The sequence below is a fragment of the Dermacentor variabilis genome, chromosome 3 (genome assembly GCF_050947875.1).
Source record: "Dermacentor variabilis isolate Ectoservices chromosome 3, ASM5094787v1, whole genome shotgun sequence".
In the NCBI taxonomy this organism is placed as follows: Eukaryota; Metazoa; Arthropoda; class Arachnida; order Ixodida; family Ixodidae; genus Dermacentor; species Dermacentor variabilis.
This window is the reverse complement of record NC_134570.1, coordinates 114,944,198-114,969,267: the sequence shown is the minus strand read 5'-3', so window position 1 is coordinate 114,969,267 and position 25,070 is coordinate 114,944,198. Positions and strand designations below refer to the sequence as shown.

The window sequence follows — 25,070 nt, the reverse complement described above, 5'->3', positions numbered from 1 at the left end:
CGTCGGTGCCGTGTGTGTGCTGCGCGCCATCTCTTCAACAAAAATTCTTTCAACTTGCTAAAAGACCGGTTATCTAAAAGAACTTCAGCGTCCTCGTGTGAGAGAGTTATTGGATTGTCCGCATACGTTTTAGCGCTTACACAATACGAGGCTACCGGAGCCTGAGATGCAAGTGGCAACGCTGGTAGGTACATCTTGTGGTGCTTTATCCGGCCAGTGCACCACAGAAGGTCTTGTTGCGTGGCTGTCCGTGCAACAGAAACAAAAAGAAAGCAAGAAGGTAGTGAAAAAAGTCAAGCTGCAACAAAAACACAAAGGACAAAGACGGACTGAGTGTTAACGATTATTCTGCCAGCGTCGACTCTTTAAGCCAACGCATAACCAGAATATCCCTGCTTACTGCAATAATAACTGTCTCTTCTCTATGTTTAAACTCTGAGTCGCAAGCTGGCCCCACAAATCGGACCGCTCCTGCAGACGTCGTTGGTAACGTGCTATTTTGTTGGCTGCAAATGTGTATGCGAGAACTCTAAAAGACTATACTAAAAAGAACTGCTATGACGGTGAATGCATTATCCATCAACAGCGGGTACACTTAGAAAGAGAAATATAACCTGCATGCGGAATAAAGCAGGATATAGTTTGGTGTATCAGCTTTCAGATCTGGTGACGTTAACAAAATTAAATGCTGAACTAGTGATAATGTTTGAACTTTTGTCACACTAAACGTGCATTTAGAGCGCCGAAATGTATTGGATGTTTTTTTCCCTAATATATGACAAGGACGTAACGTATGGTGTTTAGTAGGTAATTTGTCCACGAGCGCAGCATACGGGTAAAACTATTTCTTAGTCAGAGCCGAAGTGCGCGCCGTCTGCTCGACATGCCTGAGAGTTGGCACACTGTGAGTCATCACCACAGATGTTGTTGGAGCGCTGCATAATAGCGACCAGTGGTTCTGGGTATTGTAAACGCACCTGCTTGTGATGGAATGAAGTGAGACTTCCTTCTTCGCACAGAGTACCCGCCCGACGATTCTGGGCCAGTATAAGCTGCTCTCGGTATTGCATAGGCTCTGAGCTGGTGTCGTTTTTGATCCACTTTTACCGAAGATGGAGTCGCTAAAGGTAAAAAAAATTGTAATATCTTGTATGTACCAAATTCTAAGCCCCCATTGTACCTATAGGCAGTCACACATTTTTCTTCACTTTCCGAACTTCTGTGCGCTGCTTATAATTTCTCTCTCTCTCTCTCTCTTTTTACTTGTCCAGTGATCTTCGTGTGAAGTGAGTGCTCCCCGTCTGTACTATATAGTATAAGAAAGTGCAAAACAGTCTTGTACGTACTTGTCTTGTACACGTAAAAACACGCTTAGTCGCTGTTCTCTTCGCTACAATATCAGTAAGCGGTTGCGAAGAATTAGCTCTTGAAACATGCAGCAATCTACTACAGGAGAGCACAAGTTGCTCATGTGCACGCGCTGAGGTGATCCGATGTACGAACTTGCATATTCTGTATGCATTTGCAGTTATATAAATTTGGTAAATGATGGGAAGAAAATGACGAAAAAGACGGGCAAATAAATTTCTGCCTGGCGCTGTCAATGATAACATAGAAAAAGTGGATGTCGGCACGTAATGAATCAAATGGCGATGGCGAAAGCGATATGAGTGCTACATATGTATAAGACGAGAGCGCAGAGAAAGGGGAATTTTCGTCTTGGAACCTACCTTATTGTTTTCGCTTGGATGATTTTGTTGTACGTCGTGAACCTTTAAATGTTCAAAAAGACTTGTTCGTACAAGTTGATACGGTTTACAGTGCATTCTGTTGAGGGGGTAATACAGTCACTGTGTAAGGTCTGTTTCTCGCGCCATGAAAGAGAATGTATACGTCTCGCTGAAAGCTTTCGGGCTGCTGCACGTGACCGCCGTGCTGAATTAGAGGCTGCCTAAGGGAGTTCCTATGGCACAACAAAGTGTCTAACGCCGTGGGGAGTGAAAATAACTTTCACACTCACCACCCAGAGCTTTGCCTTTCAGCCTTACGAAACTGCCCTGCAACAGCTCCTGCTCCACTTATTATTAATACTTGTCTTGTTAGATCTAGATGCCGCGGGTAAACAGCAGCCAAATAATGGCAGTATTTCATTCTTCTGATTTCAGTGTGGTCGCATGAAATATATTGCAATAATCACGTCCTGTGGATTGCTCCAAATGTTGCTTATGTTCCTTCAACCTCATACAGTCACGGGTGAGTGCAAACAGCCATATTTCATCCTCAATATTTTAGTTTAGCACGCGATTTATAGGATTTAGTGGCCAGCAGGGTTGAAGATAACAACTCTCATTTGTTGCTGAACTATTTCTTCTGATGGACTGACAAACTTTCTTGTTCGGTGTCTGGCAATTCGCTTTTTCTTAGGCTCCCATGTATTTGGTAGGTGATACCGGTGATAACTTTGAAGCGACGCACTGCCAACATCTAATGGAAAACGATAAAGATAGGAAACATCTAGGAGTCCGAAAATTCGGGCACCTCTTACTCTTCCCCGCAATATGCCAGCTTTAAATGAAATAGTATATGCAGCGTCTATTGCGATGTACTGATGAATATTCTTTTTGTTACCCTCAATCTTGACTCACTGACTACACATACTTACTGCTGCTGAGCACAAGGTCACGATTTTGTTTACCGGCTGACTCGCTGAGAGTGTAAAGATTCAGCCACACTTAAAAAATCCCCCAAGATGTGGAAATCAATACAGAGTCCGGCACTATGGCGTCTCTTCAATCAATCAATCAATCAATCAATCAATCAATCAATCAATCAATCAATCAATCAATCAATCAATCAATCAATCAATCAATCAATCAATCAATCAATCAATCAATCAATCAATCAATCAGAAGCCTAGCTTTAAGCAGGAGCCACAAGCAGTCGTGTCGTCTGTTCTTTGCGGTGTCATATTTTGCGTGGGTCATCATGAATCAGATACAGCTAGTCTAGACTCTTGTCAGACACACTTCGTTGTGACGTGATGTAGTGATCAAGTTTTCCTTCTAGCGGGCATTTCCGTTATGAGGCGCGATGCGCTGTCCGAGGTTCATTGTGGCGACCTCGCTATATCCTTTTTCGCGACCCTGTCATCACCTGATTTTTGGACTGAGCCCCAACCACGTGCCGAAACGGCATGGACCTGCTCCATGTAGCTTGTCTCCGTATGACCTGGTAAAGTATAGTTTGCAGTATAGTGACTGAAATTGTGGTATTTTCGGAATGGTCAATGCACTGTGATATTTCGCGCATCATTCTTGTTGCCAATAACGGCAACATCATAAAAGCAAAATAAATAAATAAATAAATAAATAAATAAATAAATAAATAAATAAATAAATAAATAAATAAATGTCGAGAAAGGCGCTTCAGCTTCCGCTATAGGCCGGGTTCAGCCAGAATGCTATATAATCACATGTAGCTATATCGTTGCTTAATGCTATAAATGCAAGCTTCCGGTGGTGTTTACAACAGGTTGTGGAATTAGTGAGTAAGCCGCCCGCGTTGCTGTAATGAGTGATGACGCAACGGGAATGTGATTAAATTTGTGACAAATCGCGCTAAATTAGCCGTCAGTGGATTTAGGGGGCGTATTTTCATAGAGATAACCATGTGCTAGTTTGCTAGGTGACGCCAACGTTGCTTCGGAGAACATCAACACCTCAGTAGTTAGTGGCAAGTGCTGTCACCACTGTTGACGAAGCCACGCGGAGGATAATCTTCGCAACTCATGTAATACTTTTATTCTTCGATCTGGTTTGCGCAAGTTATATTTCGTTGCCCTTTCCACAGTCACTGTGATAAAGCACTACCTCCTTGATAGTAGTATGATTCATGTTGTCTATGTTTAGTTCAATAATGAAATGGTTCAAGCGATCAAAGCTCGTGCTGACGAAGTTTTTAAATACAGGCACAATAAGAACGTTATCAGGCCAACATGAACCCTTGCTACCATATCTAAGAATAGGGGCCGCCGGCAGCAGACCTCTAAACGCCTGCAAGCATTTGCAAAATCATCTTTTAGTTGATGCCAGAGTTTTCAGGGAGGTAACTTAACTCTGTGGAAATTGACATCGAGACCATTCAAACATGGACAGGACGCTCCGCTAGCACCGCTGCAGTCACCCGATTATGCAGGAATTATTGGTGCATAGTAAGCCAAATAAATGTGTGTTTTAGTATTTCAAAACGCGGTCATTTGGGCTCCTAATAGAATGGAAGTAGTTAATTGGGTGTATTCCTTCCTTCGAAGTTTCACGTAGATATTTGTGCTTGTGTAGTGCTGGCCATAATTAAAATGGTTTGCAGGATAGCTCATGAATGCGTTCTTGAGCCACGACGCTGCGAAGTACGCATGCTACGCGTGCCACGTACGCAGTTTTCCCCAGACTGTGGAAACCGAACCCTAACAAACATGACTGGCAATCTTGACTCTTTGTTTGGTCTTGTTGGTATGATATTTTTGAAAAAAAAAAGAACAGTATGTTTAGCGCAACTACATAACGAGTAAAGGATACGCAGTGCTACTTCTTGTTTATATTTTCTTCTTTGTGTACTTGCACTAAACAAATTGGTTTTCCAAACATGACTAAATTTCGCTTTAGATGTACCTAATAAACTAGGAATTAGTGCGATTGCTACTCTGTTATGTGTGTACAACGCGTTTGGTGACTTGAAGCGTGTTTTATGCGTCCGTTTGTGCTGTGCACCCTCGTAAGTTAAAGTCTTTGTTAATTATGTGGCAGCTCCTCACGGTTACGCCATGTATTTTGTAGTGGCTATACCACTTCGCTCGAAGCAAAGGTGCTTCTATTTTCCTCAGGTACAACGAGGTGGACCAAGCACACTAGTTACCTGGGACAAGCTGTGCATGGGATGTGTATGAATGGGTCATTTCACACGTAGTCGTTGCAATCTGTCTAAATATGCTAGGTGTGTCGCAAGGGAAACATCTGTAACATTCCATAAAGAAAGTCGGTCACTTCTTCCCAACCAGATGATGCCATTTAATTAAAAAAGAACACGAATAATTACTCTACGACTTGGAGTTGTTTGGTTGTCTATCCCTTTGTCTAACAGATGATGCTGCCTAATAGAAAAAAAAGAGGACTAACCTATATTTTCTCTGGGCTCCACGCAGGCGCCGTGGTGGTGGTGCCACAGCCAGGGTCATACGTGATGCAGGCTCCTACGGGCATACTTTCAGGAGGCATGGGAACCGCTGGAATGCCGATGGGAATGGGATCCATGGGCATGGGATCCATGGGCACGGGACCCATGGTCACGGGACCCATGGGCGTGGGATCCATGGGAATGAACGCCATGGGACCGCAATTTGGTGGCGTCATGACACCCAGCGGTGGTAATGTCGCCCAAAACCCTCCTCCAGGTATGAGTAGAAATAGCACGCCCCTTCGGGTACACAAGGCAGTATCAATACTCCGGAGGAAATAAAATCACCAGTAAATAAAAAAACTAATGACTTTTGCAGGCTTTGTTGCAATAGCAAAAAAGCAGGTATATCAGTATCGGGCGTGTTATATTTCTTTTTGGAAATTTGGAAGCGGCAATTGCGCCAATCCTGAAGTGACTGTAATCTGCTTGAACTTGGTGAACTTCCACGTATTAAATTCGTGTCTTAACCCCTGTTGATCTAAATGAGTGTGTTTAGTAACAGCAACACTTTCTGAAGTGCCATCTTCTGATAACTTTTCAGATTTACTTTAAAGCAACCTTATACGTTGGCCTTAAAAGCGCAACAAAGTAACGTTACTGAAATATAGCCGAATGATATACAGCCTAATAGCAATGTTATAAACGTTCTAAATGATACGATAGCTGCACTGGGTTCGATTACCTAAGTTAAGATATGATGGCAACCGCGCTATTGCACTCGAAAAAACGAGGACGAAGAAGGAGGATACAACACGAACGCCAAATTTCAACAAATGGTTTCTTTGAACCCAAGGTTCACCCATTGAAATGGACGCACCCGCCATAGCTGTTTTGTGGCTATGGTGTTGCGCTATTAAGCAAGACGTCTGGGGGTCAAACCCCGGGCGCGGCGGCGCATTTAGATGGGGGAGAAAGTCAAAGTAAAAGAGCACCAGGTGGTGCAAACTAATACGTAGTCTCCCATTATGGCGTGCTTTAGAATCAGATAGTGGTTTTGACAGGTAAAGCCCCAGAAATTAAATTGTTTTACACATTTACGACGTCCATATGCAGTAAGCAGTTTTTGCACGAGGCTGCTGCCTTGAGTTGTGTCTTAAGTTTGCTCTAACCAACAACTGCATTCATGGAATGGCTGAATGTTTCAGTCACTGAGTTGCAAAGTGAATAAAGCCGGCTATGCTGAGCGTGTCCAAGAGAGAGATATCTGTCAACTCTAGTTACAAAGGGCTCTTGTCTGAAATGTTCAAGGCTTTCCCTTTGGGAAGCTCGAATATAGAAATGTGTGCGTAATGTGAGACACAGGCTTGAGCTCTCTTGATCAGCAACTTCGTTCAGCGTGGCTTTTGGAAAAGCAGTAAGCGTATGGCAAACTAGTGATTTTAGTTGTAAGCGTAGGTTTCGCCAATAACGGATTGTGATCATATCGAATCAGTTGACTGTTCAGTGACACTATGGAGCCCGTGTCGAAGAACATTTCCCTATTTTGCTTGCGACGTACAGCAGGATTACTACTCGAAGGCGTGTGCGTGAGGTGAAGTTTTTAAAATTGCATTGTGCGTAGTTGCTATTATGTGCGTAAACTAACCGGTTTACGGCAAGGGCGTGACGCAGGACAAGTGAATATTCTTGAATAATAATTGCCTAGTTTCCTTGACACGCCGTCGAGATGTAATACTCTGAAGAACGAGGAGAGGCCAAGTGCCTTTAAAGCCTTTGTGTATGCGACTTAGGGAGCAGCGTGTCCATAACGAGTCGACAGACTCATGCAAGAGGGCACCGGATTGCTCTTACTCTTCCTTTTGTAGCAACTCTTGCAGACTTTCTGGAGGAATTATTGCCTCTTTGTGTTTTACTGAATAGCCGCGTGACTGATTGACTATTTGATGGAAGGACTCCTTCACTCGCATAATTACTCGTTGATAGACTGACTGACTCATCGCCGGAGACAGTACTAACTGTTCTGGCGTGTTCTCCCTCCCCTCTACATCACAACGTTTCACTGTTAATCCAACTTTTATCACCACTGAATTTCTCGCAGAGGGGTCATCGCTGTACTTGGCCCGGTTCTTTAAGCGTGGGCAGATATGACTGGGCGATTGAAGCCCTACAATACCTATTATGGAACTTTAACGATGGCTGCAGTAAGAAGAATAATAAAATGCGTAAGGATATTGCTCCTGATAGTCTGCAGTTGAAGGAGGGATTTAGATTGTCCTAGCTCAGCACGAAGCCACCCTTGAATTTATTAGTGTTCATTTTGCGAACGGTGCCAATTATTTTAAGTTTTCGTTAATCTCAGTTACGGTATACATTCTGCCTCCTTTACTGAAGTCTGCCTTTTCCAATGTTTTATTACTCGCATAAAGATTAGAACAGCAGTGACCGACGACTACATCTATGCGAAGAGCCTGAATGGTGCCTCCTTTTTCTGCTGCCCTTTCGTCCACACATGCAGTGGTCCTGACCGACGGCAGCGGACAAAGCAAAGTGGTGGGCAGCGCGAACCCGCTTACCGGTGTGATCGCAGTCGACGCCAACAAACTTAAAGACGGTCTTGGCGCAGCTACAGCCGAGGAACCGCCAGCGCCACCACCAGAGGAATAGGAGCCTGCCGAGCGAAGCGAGCTAGGAGCTTAATCACCCTTGTTTTGAAACTTCAGCTGTAATGGCGCCATGTGGTCCTACAATATCGCCGATACCATATGGTCATTACAATCTATACAGCTGCCAGTTTATATGTTTATATGGATGTCTGTGACCCCGCGTAGAAAGCGAACACATTTAATAAAATATTTTATTTCAGGACAAAAATTGACTATACCTGAAATTTCGTTCGCAGGCTTTGCCATGCATATAAGGTGGTCCTACCATGATGACTGACTGACCTTGCAGTAGTAGCAATGTTGAAGGAGAGCAACGCATTTTTTTAAACGTACAGATGATACGGCGGGCGGATCGTGGGAAATATGACTGTATCTGTTCGCATGCCAGCAGCTTATTTGTGTTTGGTGACTGAGCTCCGTCCGACTTGATGCAGGTAGAAACACAGCGTGTGGAGATGTTGAGATTAGATGTTGAGTAGTGTAGGTGTGCGAAGAAGCACAGAGCGAACAAGTTCGATGTGGCTAAACCTTCCCGACAATTAGCTGAGTAGCAACATGATACATTTCGGGGAATCTTGGATGCCTGTGTTATTTGTACGTGTGAAGGATGCCTGTGTGAGGGGATCTAGCTCATGCGTTATCTGTTATGTAGTAGCTGCGTTGCCAGAATGCCTTTAACGTACAGTGTGACGCTGGTTGTTTTATCGTCTGGAGACTGCTGGCATCAGAGACACTTTTGCTAATGTCCAAAGTGGCGCAATTCAGTTCTCATCAGTCACCTCATCATCATCGAAGTGATAATTCAGCGTAACGGTCTAATATTACATTTTAGCATTCACATAAATGCGCAGATGACATTCGGTAGCACTAGCAGCGGAATTAAGAAGAATGGACGAAATATACACGTAAACATACCGCACCCACATGGTTGACGTTTTGTGGAAGAATGGCTAGCTTTAGATACTATACAGAGAAATGACTGCGAATGCTTCCACTGTTACAGTTAGTGAAGAAAGAGGAGAATGTTAGCCAAAGTGCTACAGTACTGCGCATTCGGTGGAAACAAATGAAAAATATTGGGACAACTGCCGACCTACAGAGTACGTTGACGAGTAGTCCGACATTACAATCCTGCCCTTTCCTGAAAACGAGTCGGCCCTACGGCAATGATAGAATTGCGGATAAAATTATTTATTTTTGGCCTGAATGTTTTGGCGGCCGTCGAGGTAATGAGTTGTGACACCTTGTTCGTGATATAGGGCCATCCCGCACGAGGTTACATGATGTATTGTCGAATATGGGGAAAGGGGCAGCTTTGAGAAATGTGAAGTGTTCCAGGATGTTTGATGCACACTCAAAAAGGGAAGATAACAAATCTTTATGCCAGTAAAATATTGATTTTATGAGCCCTGTATCTACTTTGAGCAGTAGAAACAGGTGATGCGTGTACATTTCTGTCAAAAGAAGCAAAACCAACGTTACTCAGCGCCACAGCTTTCAATCTTGGTCTTTGTTTTGCGGGTAGCGTAACCTATCTGCTCAATAAAATTTGTTTACTTTTAGGGTAAGATGCTTTCTTGCGTTCTCGAACGAGTATTGTTACACTAGGCATACTTTTGTAAATCGCACAGAAACTCTTTCGATATAGATCTTTCGTCACGATTAAAACGACATGCGTGCATCGTATCGGTAAATAGAACGCCGAAGTCCACTCGAACACACGAATTGAGAGAATTTGCGGGATCTGTTATGTTGAGACATAAATTGCGCACGGAAACATTTCATGTAAAGATGAGGTGTAGGGCGCATATTCAGAAAACCTTGTCGCAGCAAATTTTCGCACTCCATCATAAGAATTGTCTAATGAGCCCCGGCGCGAAAGTTAATACTTTGGAGGTTTGCGTTGTTTCTTTTCGTCCGTATCAGGAAATATTTGTGGCGACAGTTGCTGAGAACGCATTTCAATCTGAATTGAAAATAGACGATAGGCTTGCTTCGAACTGCAGCATATTACGGCATTCACTCAAAGACGAAACATTGGTGGCTCTTAGACTCTGACCTTCCGCGATGGCTGCTGGGGTCACCGGTCGGGATGTTCACGAGCGCTGAGCACGACGATAAAACACACTGTTTCAGTGCCGGAATTCTTGCCTTATCGCTTCAGGCTCTATTTCTCTCTGTTCTGCAGCGTAAGGTATGGACAGCTGCCGGCGTGCTTACGTCTGAAAAAAAAAAAAAAATCGGCATTAGGGGGCATCGATGCGTAGAATAGACATGGCACTGGAGCAAACAGCGATTCTTTCGTTTCACCACGTGTGGCTCCAATTCTAACTTTATGTGTGAGTCACGTTTGATCGCTACAGAGAAGACCAGGGGTGTATGCCAGCGAATTGGAGCCAATGTTCTCATTTTGTTTAGCGGCGATTTGTTGTTGTATTGTAGAAAGCGACATATACCCGACGAGAACTATTTGTGGCAGCGCTACCAAAGCTACGCGCACGTGGTCGCACGTCCGGAGCTTCTGCTTTTGGCTTACTGCGCCAAGTAGTTCCGACGTCTTGCTGGTGGCTTACATGACTAGGAAAACCAGACACGGTCACCAGAAAGGTAAAACTCGAAACAGTAAGTAACGGAAACCGTTTTCCTGAGGAAGATTTTTATTTCTTATGAACTAAATTGTGAAGAATAAAATAAAATAATTCGCACGATTTGTCCTACGCTACGTAGCTTCCAGGTGCTTGCATTCGCGGACTACAGGCAGGTGCGCAATAAAAAAAAAAAAATGTGCGCTTCTGCTCTATAGCTTTGGCTGCGCCATTACAGAAGGTTTTCACCGGGTATAGGTTGCTTTTCCAGCCACCCATGCGTATACATTTGGCTCTGTGAGCCGCCTTGGCGTTAGAGCAAAGCCTTTTCACTGCTGTGTTATTTATCGCAAGAACAAATAAATGTTGCCACTATCACCAACCAATTGCGCCTAGCTGAAACGCCGTTGCACCGCATGTAAGAAGTACTAATGTGTCAGGAACGGTAGAATCTTACCAAGAAACCAGTAGGAGGAAGAACGGTGCCAATCCTCGCTTTTTCATGCTCTCGTTCTTCACTGCTTGCAGCGCTCTCACATTCCGATCGACGGAGTTCATTATTATGTTCATAATAGCCGTCATTCTGGCATGCTAAAAGGCATCCGCCTCTCTCGATGACAGCCATTTAAATGATAACCGCGATTCAAACGGTTACCTTATGATGCAACACATGTTTGGATGACATACAATATCTCTGACTCGCAACTGGACAAGCACCCTTCCTGACATCACCGGTGAAGTGATGCAACACAGCAGTAGCAGACTACTGTTTCTTTATTGCTCTGTACTTGAGCTTTTAAGTTCCTGAAAAACCACGTGAGTAGAGACACCCGCTGCGGCCGAGCTTATCATTTCTTGCTGGTATCTGATAAGGCACTCGGCGCACAAGTGTTTTTTATCGACGACGCTGCTTCTCTTCCCCCTTCAAAAACCCAGTCGCTCCGGCGGGCGTATTGTTCGTGTTGAGCAGCGAAGTTGCATTGAGCCCGCTCCGATGCATTCGTTTGTCGAGCCACTGCGGCCGGCTGGGGAGTGGCTGCACTGTAGTGTGCCGTTGCACTTGCTTCTCGAGTCTCCGCGACCGGCTGTGCTTCCGCTGAACTGCGGCCGAGCGTTGTTGCATTCTCTCTTTGCGTTGCTGCTTCCGCTAGCCGTGTCTCCAACTGATCCACATGACGGTGCTGTATTCCCAGGGGTGTCTCCCGCCTTACCATGCGATTCCCCTCCGTCGCTATCACAGTCCCAGGTAGCCATTTGCGCCCTCGCTGAAACTGGCGGGACCAGATGCACTTTCCAGGTGGGAACAGTGGTTGTGTATTGGCCGACGGAAACTGTTCTTGGATTGCGTCAGCCTCTACAGGTCCCTGGCCTTCTGGGAAGTCAGCAGGCAGCCTTGTCCGGGGCTGGAATTGAATGAGTAGGTGTGCGGGTGATTTACCACTCTCGAGAGGCGTCGATTTGTAACGGAACAGAAAACGGGACAGATTTTCCTGTAGCGTGCCGCGTTTGTTTTTCTGGAGACCCTCGTTTATTGTTCGCACAGCCCGCTACGCTAATTCATTTAATTGTAGATGGTACGTGCCATTCCGATGTGGCGTATGCAATTTTCCTGCATGGACTTTGCCATTGCAACCCTGGACATCTGGGGGCCGTTGTCCGACACCAAAAACTGCGGAATACCAAAACGGGTGAAACGTTATGAGCAGCTGAACAGTTGTGTCTGTCGTCGCTGTTTTCACAGGCGTTGCTTCTATCCACTTGGTTTCCGCGTCAACTAGGATGAAGACTAGGTTACCATCAACAGGGCCTGCAAAATCCATATGCAATCCGTACCACCGCTTTCCTGTCTTGGGCCACGGGGAAGGAGCTTGCGCAGCAGGCATCGAACAACACTGCACGCACGGAGGGCAGCCTTTCACGAATCTTTCAATGCCATGGTCCAATCCGGGGTACCAGAATAACGTACGCGCAAGCCGCTTCATGGCCCCGATTCCTGGGTGTGTATCGTGCAGCTCGCTCAATAAGCATTGTCGGGCTGTCGCTGGCGCGACAACACGATGGCCCCAGTAAATGAGGCTATGGCTCGCGATGAGCTCGCGTCGGTGCGTGAAGTACGGAAGCAGATGCTGCTGCTCCTTGCCAAGATGTAATGGCCAGCCACGCTCGATCCATTCCCGGACTTGCCGAAGTGTGCCGTCCTCCTGGGTCAGAGCAATTATTTGTTCAGTTGGAAGGGCACTTGCATCTAAACCCTGCGTGTAGAGCACATATTCCATTCCAACTTCACTTTCGCGTTCATGATCCCCTGGCAAAGGCATGCGACGAAGAGCGTCCGCGTTACCATTGTGCAGTCCCTTGCGGTATTCGAGATTGTATTGCTATGCTGATAGAAGGAGCGCCCAACACTAAATTCGAGCTGCCGCCATCTGCGGAATCGCTTTGTCTGGGTGGAAGAGCCCGGTGAGTGGCTTGTTATCCTTTACTAACGTGAAACTGTTTGCGAACAGGGAATCGCGAAAGACAGAAATGCCAAACACCAAGGCCAGCGCGTCTTTCTCTATTTGCGAATAATTGCGTTCTGCTGACGTCCGCTTTCTTAAACGAAATGCTATCGGATGGTCCACGCCCTCAATGCGGTGAGATAATACTGCGCATAAACCGTCTGATGAAGCGTCACACTCTAGTCGCAATTTGCTCTGCGGATCGTAGAGAAGCAGAAAATTTGCCTTTAACAAGGCACGCTTTGCTTCCTCAAAAGCTCTTTCCTGCTCTTCTTTCCAGTTCCAGCGTTGGCCTTTAGCTAGCAGCCGACAGAGCGGAGCCAGGTTCGTAGCCAAATTAGGAAAAAACTGAGTAATACGTTATTAGCCCCAGAAACGACCTGAGTTGGCTTACCGACTCTGGCTTTCGTGCAGCTGTTATGGCTTCGAGGTTGTCACGCAGCCGGTGAAGGCTGGTTGCATCAATCTTGTGCCCCAGAAACTGCACTGTTTTCTCTCGGAACCGACATTTGGCTTTGTTCAGCTGGAGGCCACTGTCCCGTAGTCTCTGCAACACTTGTCGAAGCGTCAACGTGTCATGCTGTTTCTAGGCGATTACGATGTCCAAGTATACGCGCACTCTTGGTAAGCCCTGCAATAACGACTCAATGCGCCACTGGAACAGTGCGGGAGCAGATGAGATGCCGAAGGCTAATCGGTTGTACGAGTTTATGTCTTGGTGCGTGTTGATGACGGTTATCTTTTTAGCCTCTTCGTCAAGCAGGGGCTGGTTATAAGCATTCCGCAAGTACAGTGTAGTGAATACTCCTCCCTCGTAGAGCGCAGCAAAAATGTCATTCACCTTTGGCAAAGGGTACTACTCCAGGTGAGTGGCAGGATTCACGGTGAGTTTAATATCGCCATACAGCCGTCCCCAGCAATCGTCCCCATTCTTTTTCACCAGTGGCACGACAGGCGCAGCCCCCTCGGAAACGCTCACCGGCGACAGAACGACTTGCTGTCAGTTTCAGCGGACACGGTTTTGCGGAGCGCGAACGGCACCGAATGAGCCCTCAAAAACCGCGGCACGGCACCTCCTTTCTTGTACAGCTTCATGGGCGCACCTTTGCAACAGCCCAGCCGGTTTTCAAACAAGTCTGAGAGCTCATCAAGCAGCTCTTTTATGCCGTCCTCAGACTGCAGCTCATGACCACCTGGTAAAGCCTGTTCTTCGAAGAGTGACAAGCCAGCTTCGCGGAAAGCTTGAATTGCGTTTCTATCGCACAGTAGTGCTCCGTCACAGTTGACTATCACAAGCGAACTGTCCACTTGCGACTTGCCATGCTCCACCCTCATGGCGACTCGGCCGACCACTGGAAGAGGCCCCAAGAAGCAGGCCAATCGAAGTGGCGTTTTTTCTATCCCAGGCCACCCCTTTTGGTGCCTCTTAAATATGTTTCTTCGGTATAACACTCACGGATGAGCCCGTGTCGATCAGCATCCTGCCAGGACCAGTGTCCTGCCGCCCCAGACCAAGTTTCGTTCCATTGGTTGCGTCCTCGCCTGGTCAGAATTGTTCCGTGTGGATAGGGAGAAAAGCATTTCTTCCCCGCTGCCTTCCCTATAGGACAGTTCATTGTGCGTGAATGGTCACTGTTGGTTGGTGCGCCGGCGCTGCCAAATTCTCGCCAAGTGTCCTCTAGTGCCGAATTTCTGGCACGAAGGGCGTGGGTCTCGTCTATCGTACCCGCTGTCAGTATTTCGCCCGCTGCCACGACGCCGTTGAACGAAGGGCACATTGCTAGCCTCTTTCTCGTCATCTGCATTCCTCATGGAACGGACGTTACGGTAAGCCGTTTCTGAAGACATTGCGAATTCCTCAGCTTCCTGATGAGTTAGCTGGAACCACCTGGCGTTGTCGTCCCGGTTACCACAGATTATCCGGTCTCGTAACATTCTGTCCAGGAAACTTTCGAAGTTGAAATCTTTCGCACGGCGTCGTAAATCGGCCACAAAGTCTTGAACTGTCTCGCCATCTTCTTGCTTCGGTATAAAAAATGCGTGACTTGCCGCTGTCTCGTTCACTTGCGGCCTGTAGTGCTCTTTTAACAGCTTCACAACTTCGTCGTACTCTAAGCTGTTCACGGGCGTTGACGGGCATCGCCCCTGAAAAACTCGAAATACGCTGTCGCTGAGCGATGTTACCAAAAGCATCCGGCTGTTCGAGGAGTTTTTAATATCATTGTCTTCGAAGTAAGCCTCGAGGCGAACAAAGTAGGTATCCCAACTGCTTGCTGTCTCGTCAAACTCAGGTGGCCTCGATCCCATCCTCGTCGCCACTGAAGTGACGCAGCACAGCAGTAGCAGAATACTTCTTTATTGCTTTGTACTTGAGCTTCTAAATTACTGAAAAACCACGTTAGTAGCGACACCCGCTGCGGCCGAGCATATCGTTTCTTGCTGATAGCTAATATGGAACTCGGCGCACAAGTGTGCTTTATCAACGACGCTGCAACCGGCATGTGAGGCCGCATAATGATGTTTGAGATCAGGTTAAAATCAGGTGTGATCGCTGCTCTGTGATACTAGAATCCGTGCTTCTGTTGCCACGAATTTTCACGCAAAGACAGGACTGATAAAATTTACGATCTTATCGTTAGTTATTCGGTATGTTGGGGCTCTTTTGGTTTCATCCTGGGAATATTGGGCACAAAGATATCAAACGATAAAAGTGAAAAACAAGTTTGTTTAGGAGTACTTTCATGATACTACGTTTCAAAGTAATCGATCTTGAATTTGGAACAACCGATTTAAAAGAATAGAAGATTGGCCGAGCTCACTCGACATTTGTAATGGTAAAGGAACGTGAACTACATGGACAAAAGCAAGACGTAAGACACATGCAGCGCCCCTGTGTGTCGTACGGCTTCCTTACGTCCCTGTCGTTCACGGTGCTTTGCCCTTTATTCTAAGAAGTTCAAATGCTTTCATTAGTCCGTACAGCGTTTATTTTCTTCTTTTTTCTTTTCTGTTCACTTCATGACAAGACATCAAATTACCCACACTGCTCACATGACTGTCTTAGACAAGGTAGCACGCATTTAATCATCAATATCAATCATCAATGTGTAAAGGATTTGTTTCGTGAGTATTCGTTTTATACTAAGGCCTACGCTCTCCAAGTTCTGCCTTTATGAGGCTCTGCATGGAGAACAGTAACCTTCTTTGTTTGCAGTGCTATGCAACGCCGAAGAATGCAAGAACTCTCTTGTAGTTGGTCTCAGGTACATGTTACACAACGCCATGTGAAAGAGTATTTCTGCAGTACTACACTACGTTGGTTCTGATAGCCCGGATCACATTGTGATGCTAGTTTCTTCGTGTTCGTGATAGTGCGATGGTTGAAGAACAAATGCTTCATACATGATATTGTAGCGAATAAATTTAGGAAACGAAATGTCAGTGAAAGGAGAGAGAGAAGTGCTACTTCAACACCCGCCTTTCTGCCTGCTTTTTCTTTTTTGACTGTTTTTTTCTATTGTGGATTTTCTAGCTACAATATCATGTCTTGTGTTAAACACTAACTCACCCAAGAAGTTATCTTGGAATGCTCCAGACTTCAGGATCTGGTTAATAAGTGAGAAGGACGCACCTTCAACACGTGGAAGCGGTCCCTGCCACTTGGCCCAAAATCACAAGCACTTACATGAGGTACCGGGTGACAGGTTTCTATCCGAGCTCCTAAACTATCTCCTATGATTTCGTATTTCCTAAGCGGATCATGTCGACCGATATTCTATCATGGATGGAACTTTACTTCCCTTGTTCTGTTACTCTTGACAGCTCACCACTTATCTGTTTACCCGCATGACCTTGGAAACTTGGTTCTGACGTTTTAGCCTCAATTTGAATATCCGTTAAAAACTCTGGCTTTCTTTTCTGTACTGCTTTTCACCCCTGTATTGACGATGCACTAATAATTTTCTGCTCCATCACTCGTTTCATGATACTTTGTTCTTCTCAAGCTTAATTGTCATCCTCCAAGTTCAGCACACATAGGTATGCTGTTTCAAAGAACCGATTGTATACTTTGATTTTAAAAATGTGGTGACATAGTGTTCACATTCAAGAGTAGCCCCCAAATACCGTCCAACTTATATTTATTCTTCCTGGACTCGATCTTGATTCGCTCCAACTATTGCCCTTGGAGATATCGCTAAGTGTAGAAGTATTTTACGTCTGATTTTGATTTCTTCCTTTTTAACTGTCGGTGCATTACGACGCGTTTCCGTGCCATCCATGTAGAACCGCAATATGTATTTTCTTTGCGTCATACCATGTGAGGAAATTGCTGTGGCATGAGGTGTATCGTGGCACAGCGGTTAGAGGAACGAACAAGGAAAGCTCTAAGAGGAGTCATCACTTTCATGTGACGCCCGCAGCTGCGCGAGACAATGCAGCCATAAAATGAAATGTCGCAATACGCCTGAAAGCACGCCGCCTTCCTTTTTCAAACAGTACTTTCGGTCCTCTCGCTGGTTGCGCATCTGCATTTGATGCACCTGGTACGAACCAAAATGTACGCTCGACCGGAGGCAAACCAGGCGGTAAACGTGGCATATTCAGCAGAGCGTACAGTGTCTGCCACATGTTGTGCTTTGCGCGGGACATTTTCGACTCGCGTAAAAGTATTTGTGCGTAAAATTTTGCGTAAGCGTTATTGGGACTTTTTAGGACAATACGAAATTTCGGTATTTGTTAGGGTACAAATATATTTTATTCGTGCTTGAAAAGTGAAAAGTATCGCGCCAGATGGGAACGATGGACATGGTCATGACTATCAACTAAATCACTGTATTGGAATTGCAATAATAAATACTACTGTAGCATAAATGTGTCAGAAAAGGTGAAGAGGGTTAAAGGCAACAAAACCTGACCTATCTTCACTCAGATAAACTATCTTGCAACCATGCAACGCGACAGGTGAGCTAGCGACACTCGAATGACCCGATCAATGCATAAAAACGCTGCGTTAATCTCCAGTGGGGTTTTGCCTTTGTTCTTGAAAGGCAGTCTGGTAACCGATAAACTCCGGCTTGCAGCCGCATTCCTTACAATGCGGAGATAAATTAGAAGACGGCTATGTGACAACCTTAAGATTGCATACCGAAGTCTAAAACCCAAATACATGCTTTAAACAGGTACCGGAAGCGTGAACGTGAGCTTTAGCTTTGTGCCTTTCTATAAACACTTGATGAAGCGGACAATTCGCAAGTGATCATTGGTATAGAGTGTGAGAACAGATGACGACTAAGGAAGATCAGCGCTCAGCTCTCGTCCTAACTACGTTCTCCCGCACTCGTCCTTGTCTGTCTGCGCGTTACCTACAATAAATCTTTCCGTTTTACCACCATAAAAAAAGTCGTGGTTTCGCCCGAAAGGCGAAGCATTGATTGCGATAGCATAAATAGTAGACAGCTATACGAAGTAAGAATAGTAGTTTTATCGGCTGTATAAAATTGTAAACATTCGCTTACTAGGCAATATAACAAGCATGGTGTCAAGCGCACAGGTGAACATGAACACTTCTATATGCGTTCGACAACGACTGTATATCGAAGTCTTTCAGAACATTCTTAATGCTAAATGAGGCAGACTCGGAACTGCACGGTTGATACATGCGTTTGTGCTCAGGCAAGAGCCTTCTCGCGGCCTGTAATGCCGCTGTTTCTGAGAAATCAGTGTATAATGAAGTTGTGTCCGTGAATATCGAGACGACTAACCACACGCGTTGTTAAATGACTATGGTGGCATTGAAAAAACACAAGACGTTGGCTCCTGCATTCACCTTGTTCTCGTTTTGCTCATCGTCTTTAATTTCCATCTCCCGCATCCCTCGTGTTTTCCCCTGCGGTGGACGTGTATCTTTGCACGTACTTAGCGCTTCCCACGAATATGTAAATACGTGATTGTGCACGCTCGTGTCGGTATGGCATGTCGCATGTATGCGTACTTACGGTAGTTAAGAATGGTTACATCTGCTTGTGCGCTGTGGATGGGAGAGCTCGTTTGGTGGAAAAGTCCTGTTAGTTTATTGTCAATGGCACGGTACCATGATGTCTCAAAGCCTGGGCCCTCCGATGGTCCCGCGGCGTCTGTATAGCTTATGCGGTGGAAGCTATCACTTGTGACGGGTTTGGCTTAGTTGGTGTGCCTCTTGACATGCGATTCGGGCCATTTTCACTGCTCGAAGTTGATATTTCTCGGCAATGGAACGGGGTCTGCTAGCTGAATGTGGAAACCAAGGCGGACAGCATCGCGGTAATTGCAGTAGCGCATCCGCATAATCGCCTTGTTTGGAATGATTTGCCTGCCTGCTGAAATGGATTGTAGACGGACTTCGTGACCTAAGGAAGTTCCGCGTAGTCGTTGAGGTCACTGCAGCTCTTGGACATGTCAAGGGTGGTGTAGCGAGAAAAGCCGGTTTCTATGATAAATGCTTCGTGGTTGAGCCACTTTAATATTTGCATTCGCGCAAGGTTGAGCGGATGGTAAGGCAGCCCGTACATAACTCTGGAAGCGACAAAAAGAGCAAGCTGACGCATGTCACGTCCTCTCACCCATCGGGTTATATTCTATATCCGCCGAAGCCTGTGATGAACCTGCTTCATTGTCTTTGTGCGTTGTAGGCACCTGTTCGCCGTGTAATTTTGGTCCCATGTATGCTTAAGATGCGGATAGACGCCTTACGTTTTATGATTCTGTCACTGATATTAAGGCAAAGGCTTTCCTTCGTTTCCCTTTTGGTTTTTGTGTGCCTTCGGCAGTGCACAGCAATGTACCCTGAGTTTTGAGGGGCCGTATAAAATCCCGTATTTTTATATTACTCATGGATGGTGTCAAGCTCTGTCTATGAGGCTTCTACTTCCTAACCTACTGATCAGGAAAATGTTTATATATTGACGTCATCGCCGTACATGTCGCGCTCAACGTTCGATGTCTTCGCTAGCCTGAAAGGTAGTCGGCGCCAGTGAGGTTAAAGAAAACTGCTGGAGTGGAGGGAGGGCCAGTGAAGTGAAGCCGTCGCGTGGCCACCTGGCGGAGGGCAGAAGCATGCCAGTTTGTGTGTTTCAGGTCGTCGTATTTTGCCGTGCGCGTGGTGCTGTGCTAGCGCGCTCAGGTGTTTTTATGCTAGTTTTATCTTTCTGACTTGAATGAGGTTGCAGGTCAGCATTGCCTTTCCCTGGAATAAAGGAAAATTTTGTATTTCAGGCTAAGAGGGAAGGGCCACCCCCAAAGATCCGAGACTCTCCATGCCATGAGGATGATAAAGCGCCGGCAACACCTCATGATAATGAAGATAATAATGAACACTTATCTTTGTTGCGTGTGCTGCTACTCTTCATGCTAGATTTTCAATTTTTAATTGCCTTTTATTGTGAGAGCTTTCGTGATTGATCGTTTGTACGCTGCATTAAAGAGGGTGAATAAGCGCTAATTATTGGGCGAATTTTTTCTACTTTGTGGCAGCTGCAAATTCATGCTTGGATATCTGCGGCTTGCAGACCTCCAATATGGCTCGCCTCATTGCCCACAGTCCTGCATTAGGACTTGAATATCCGTTAAGTCATTAAAAACCGCTGTAAAAGTCGGTGAACAACGCTGCGAAGCTCTTGGCAGGCCACTTCTTGGACCCCCAAGATGGCCGCCGGCGGCTTCACCTGAGCCCATAGGCCGGTATAGGAGACTGCTACTCCAGCAATTTGTTTTACCTCCTTGGTGGAACATTGCTATAATGAAGAGTGTTAGCAAGGCCACTGACCCTTGAATAACACTTACCCTGTTGGAATGCTTCGTGCTTGTTTCTTGCCCTATCGGGACTTAGAAATTTGTGCCCTTAATGAAAGCCGTGGTACGTGCGTCCTCGGAAAACCAGGGATTATGCTTGTGCAATTATAACACTATGGGGAAATCCGTAAAAATCCATCAGTTTATCTTCACCTACTAAAATATCCGGCTACAATGAAATAGAATCGAGTATGTGTTGCTTTAGCCGCAGGCTGATATCTTGCGTTGATAATCCAGGCCGGAAACTATAACGCGCTAGTGCAAGCAGTTTCTTGTCTTTAGGACGCCAACTTAGACGTGCATTAAAGGTAGTTTTCATAGTTTTACAAACTCATAATAATAAGGATATCCATCCCGGCTGCATAGTGAGTTTTATTTTATTGGGTAGATTTATTAATATTTTAATTTCACTTCAGCGCAAAGCTTGCGAAAGAAGTGCATAATTAACAGACGTGTGCTTGCTGCTCGTCTAAAACTCTAGGTAAAGAGTCAACACTTTTTCTCAAGTCATTCGGTTTATGTTTAAAGAAATCAACATGACGCACACAAGAAAGGTAACACAGAACGCAGCTAGCGTTCCATTGCATTCAATAAACCTCCATGGTCCTAGTGCAGTGTAGTGTTCGCACTGTCGCTTTTCTTCTGTCTGTCGCGTTAACGCTATGATTAAAGTTTGAAATAATAATTGCCAGGGGACAGATATTCGAGAAATAATTAGCATTTGGGAAGTTTACTGCAAAAGCGATCTTGTTTCCCTCTGGCAAGCAATTCGCAGTCCACAGGAAAGGCAGTCTAAATTAACATTCGCAAGCCGGAATGATCTCGCTGTGTGCCAGTGAGTTCGACGAACGGCCTCAAAAACAGCAGTGATTTATAGTTAAATGTTTTTAATCTACGCGAGATAAGTGAAACTAGTAGCGTTTATCACAATTTGTTTGTCATGCATGTTAGCAGTTACTACTCAAGCGGGTCACATTTCACATCAAGCCGGGCAGTCGCTTGGTTGGGTGTCACCGTTTCATTTACACACAGCTTAGGGCCACCCGAGTGCGATATCAAACCAAAGAAAGTGATTTGCGTTCAGTGCACGCGCAGTGGCGAGACGCTATTCGGTGCAGGCGCCCTTGGGCTGCGTGTTCCTACTCTAAAGCTCTCTATTGAGTACAACCAATGCCTTCGGTAGAGTCGACTCCAGCACTTCTCTCTCTTTTCCACGGCAAAACTCTAAAAAATTGAGAGAACAGGTCACACCGTGCTCCTCCTGCACAGATGAAAGGATTCAGGGCGTTCATCTTGCCTTGATTTTTTCATGGGGAATTTCTCTTTAATTAGCCGGAACACGGTAGTTACGGAGTGTCGCAACCGTGCCACGATTTATTTCAACTTCAGCTTCATCTCGTTGATCCCTTCCGCAACGAGAGGGACAATTCCTTCGGTCATCACCTTCACGGGCCGACCCCTTCAGGGCTCATCCACACCGCTCTCTCATCCTGGAGAATAAAAATAAGTATTAGACCTAAACTTGCATTATTTGATTGTAACCATTCCTCCTTTTTCCTGAGCCATTAAACATGGTAGTCTTTGTCTTGACTTGAAACACTTCTTTTTGCAACAAATGACCTCATACAAAACGCAGCTTTTTACCATCTCAGGGCCCAGGAGTTTTACTTTACTTGAAAAAGGTTTCTAGGCAGAAATATTGCCCAGCAGCGCACGTAGGCGACTATATTTATGCAAAAAAAAAAACCTAATCTTTGCGTTATGTTAAGCGCCCAATTCACGACTGCAGCGCTCTTAGTAAAAATACGCCAAATAGCGCTTCTGTCAGCGCATGCCATTGTTTCTAAACTGAAAAAGCTTATCAAGTTGCTGTTTGTTTTCGAGGAGAAAAGAGTTTTGAAACTGTCTCTTCACTATTGAAGTTTGCATCTGCTCTGTGTTCGCCGCGAAGCCTCGCAGCGGCAAACATAACATGTATGCAGGGGAGCGTTCATGTGCGGAGAGAGGGATGTATAGCATGTCCTGCTTTTAATTGGACTTCATCAGTGCTTAGAGAAGAAAAGCTTTATTCAGCACCATGTACAAGCAGTGTCAGCCAATCAGAACTATAAGCCGATGTAGCTGTCTCTTTTTGCCCTGCTTGGCGTCATCACGCGGCACGGGGAAGCGCATCGATACCTTTGTGTTTCTATGTGCAAAAAACAAACAAAACAAAAGCCTGCACTAAGAAGTTAAATATGTGAAATTTGCAATAAATACAGAAGTATAGTTCACATTAACATATAAATAATTTGATGAACCAACACAGTGTTGTTTGAAGGTTCCTGCGTTGTTCGTGCTGGAACAATGTGATGTTCTGAGCCAGAAGCCGCAATAGACTGTGCAGGCACAGAGGCAGGTGCTTTCGTCATACTCGGCAAGTTGGACTACCGTGTCTGCTAGAAGAGAATCCCACAGCACTGACGACACTTAATACACTATCAAAAAACCATCCACGCGCTACTGCGTTTCATGAGAAGCACGAGTCTTTGTGAACGCGTCTATTTGGGACACCTTTCCTGTTCCTTTCTTTAAATTTATCTCGCTCTAGCTCCTCTTTCCAACACCTTCTTCCTACGCCTCTGTACAGGGTGGCAAAACAAAAACTCTCTACTGTTCACTATCGTTCCTCTCTATATATGTCTGTCCTAAAGGCGTCTCGTAATAGCAAATCTGTGCAAGCAATTTTGTGGAAGTGTTGCTCTTATTACGATGATCCTTCATTGTGAACGATAAAAACAAGTCGGAAACGGTGAACCATTCTTTCGATTGCGCTCAGAGCCGCCGATGAAGTCGGTAGGCCTAGGTCCCGGGCCTTGGCCATCACCGTTTACGAAGTGGCCACCCTTAACAAATAAAAGTCACTTTTGGTCAACTCCAGAACGTATACATTAATATGTCGCGGTTAAATAAAAATACGTTTGATTCTCTCCACGCCGCCGAAGGCAAATAGCCAACAGTCCGAAACGCCATCCACAATGGTCGCTGCGCCCGTTGCGCGTTTTAGTAACCAAATGACCTCCGATCGTGCCTCACGCTCACTACAGTGGCTTAATGCTGGACATTGCTTTTCAGGCGAGGCACGTTTTCAACGTCACTGTATTTTTGTTCTATTATTTTGTGTCAGTCACAAATTGTTGCCGCTTTTTCCAATGAGATCCGAAGAAATAGAAATGGGCTCTTCTAACACGGTTACCTCGGCAGCCACATCGGTGGTACACAACCGGGTGGAGCTCGCGGAAGTGCGGAACGTTATTGCGTTATATAAGTCACAAATTAGGGCTATGATACCTTTATGCATGCTTTGATTCGATAAGTGGAGCGGACGAAATCAAGAGCCATCACGCTTTGTGGAAGTGGATGGCCAGTGAAGCCCACGACACAAAAGCGGCATACAAATTTGAACAAAGCTACAAATATATTTATTCTCCTGGGGGGGGGGGGGGTATTCTGTAAGAGTCAACCTAGTGGACTGTTTATTTCGGCCGCTGCTGATTGGCTAAGGCCGCTCCTCTCCTCCTCTCTCGTACAGCTGCCGGAGCACCCCAGTATATTGATATATACTGGGGCTAGACGTTTAGAACGCGCTGCGCTGCAGGCTCATGTTAAAGAAACTCCAGAGGGCGACCAACTACACACTACAGCTCATTTGCCGGGTGGCTAATCGGCACCACGGCATGGATAAAAGCGCGCTGCTTCGGCTTGTGCAGGCGTACATAACCAGCAGTACCATGTACTCAACACCATATGTCAAACTCGCAGCCACAGACTTAGCTAAATTGAACACAATGATCAGAATAACCACAAAGGCAACCCTGGGCCTTCCGGACCATGCTGCCACCGCAAGGCTAGAGGGCATAGGCATGCACAACAGAATCGAGGAGCTCTTAGACGCTCACCACTCAGCACAAGTCCATCGTCTCTCGCTAACCTCGACTGGCCGCACAGTCCTCCGGAAGCTCAGTCTCGAGGCCATCCTCGAGGTTACAGAGTACATGACGATTCCGCGAATGGTCAGGGGACATACTTATGCTCCGCCTCTACACCGCAACATGGACCCCGAGTTCCATCAGGGCCGCCGGCAGGCCCGTAGTGAAGCCATTTAGCGACGCTACGGCTCGCAACATGGAGTAGTTTGCACAGACGCAGCGAGACACCCTCGCGGTGACCTCATGACCGCGGTGATAGCGGATCGCAACGGACGACTGATAGAGCACACAACAATCACGGGTGGCCGTGTAGGAGGAGAGGAGCGGAGGAGGAGGAGGAGCGGAGGACACCGC

The 25,070-nt window shown here is 45.9% G+C and overlaps 1 protein-coding gene and 1 pseudogene across 1 annotated transcript; one reads left to right on the top strand and one right to left on the bottom strand.

The window, feature by feature from the left end:
• Window positions 1-1,011: 1,011 nt before the first annotated feature.
• Window positions 1,012-9,401, top strand: LOC142576199 (uncharacterized). Its single transcript, XM_075686216.1, has 4 exons — window positions 1,012-1,127; window positions 2,166-2,253; window positions 5,198-5,446; window positions 7,688-9,401. The coding sequence occupies exons 1-4, from the start codon at window positions 1,113-1,115 to the stop codon at window positions 7,834-7,836; spliced, it is 501 nt and encodes a 166-aa protein (XP_075542331.1). The 5' UTR covers window positions 1,012-1,112; the 3' UTR covers window positions 7,837-9,401.
• A 1,867-nt stretch (window positions 9,402-11,268) lies between these two features.
• LOC142574692 (uncharacterized) lies at window positions 11,269-14,256 on the bottom strand (annotated as a pseudogene).
• Window positions 14,257-25,070: the final 10,814 nt, after the last annotated feature.

Excerpts from the sequence above, each read along its gene's own strand:
- LOC142576199 (XM_075686216.1), top strand. Across the intron at positions 2,254-5,197 it reads TCAACCTCATACAGTCACGG|GCGCCGTGGTGGTGGTGCCA; the intron begins GTGAGTGCAAAC and ends GGCTCCACGCAG. Across the intron at positions 5,447-7,687 it reads CGCCCAAAACCCTCCTCCAG|TGGTCCTGACCGACGGCAGC; the intron begins GTATGAGTAGAA and ends CCACACATGCAG.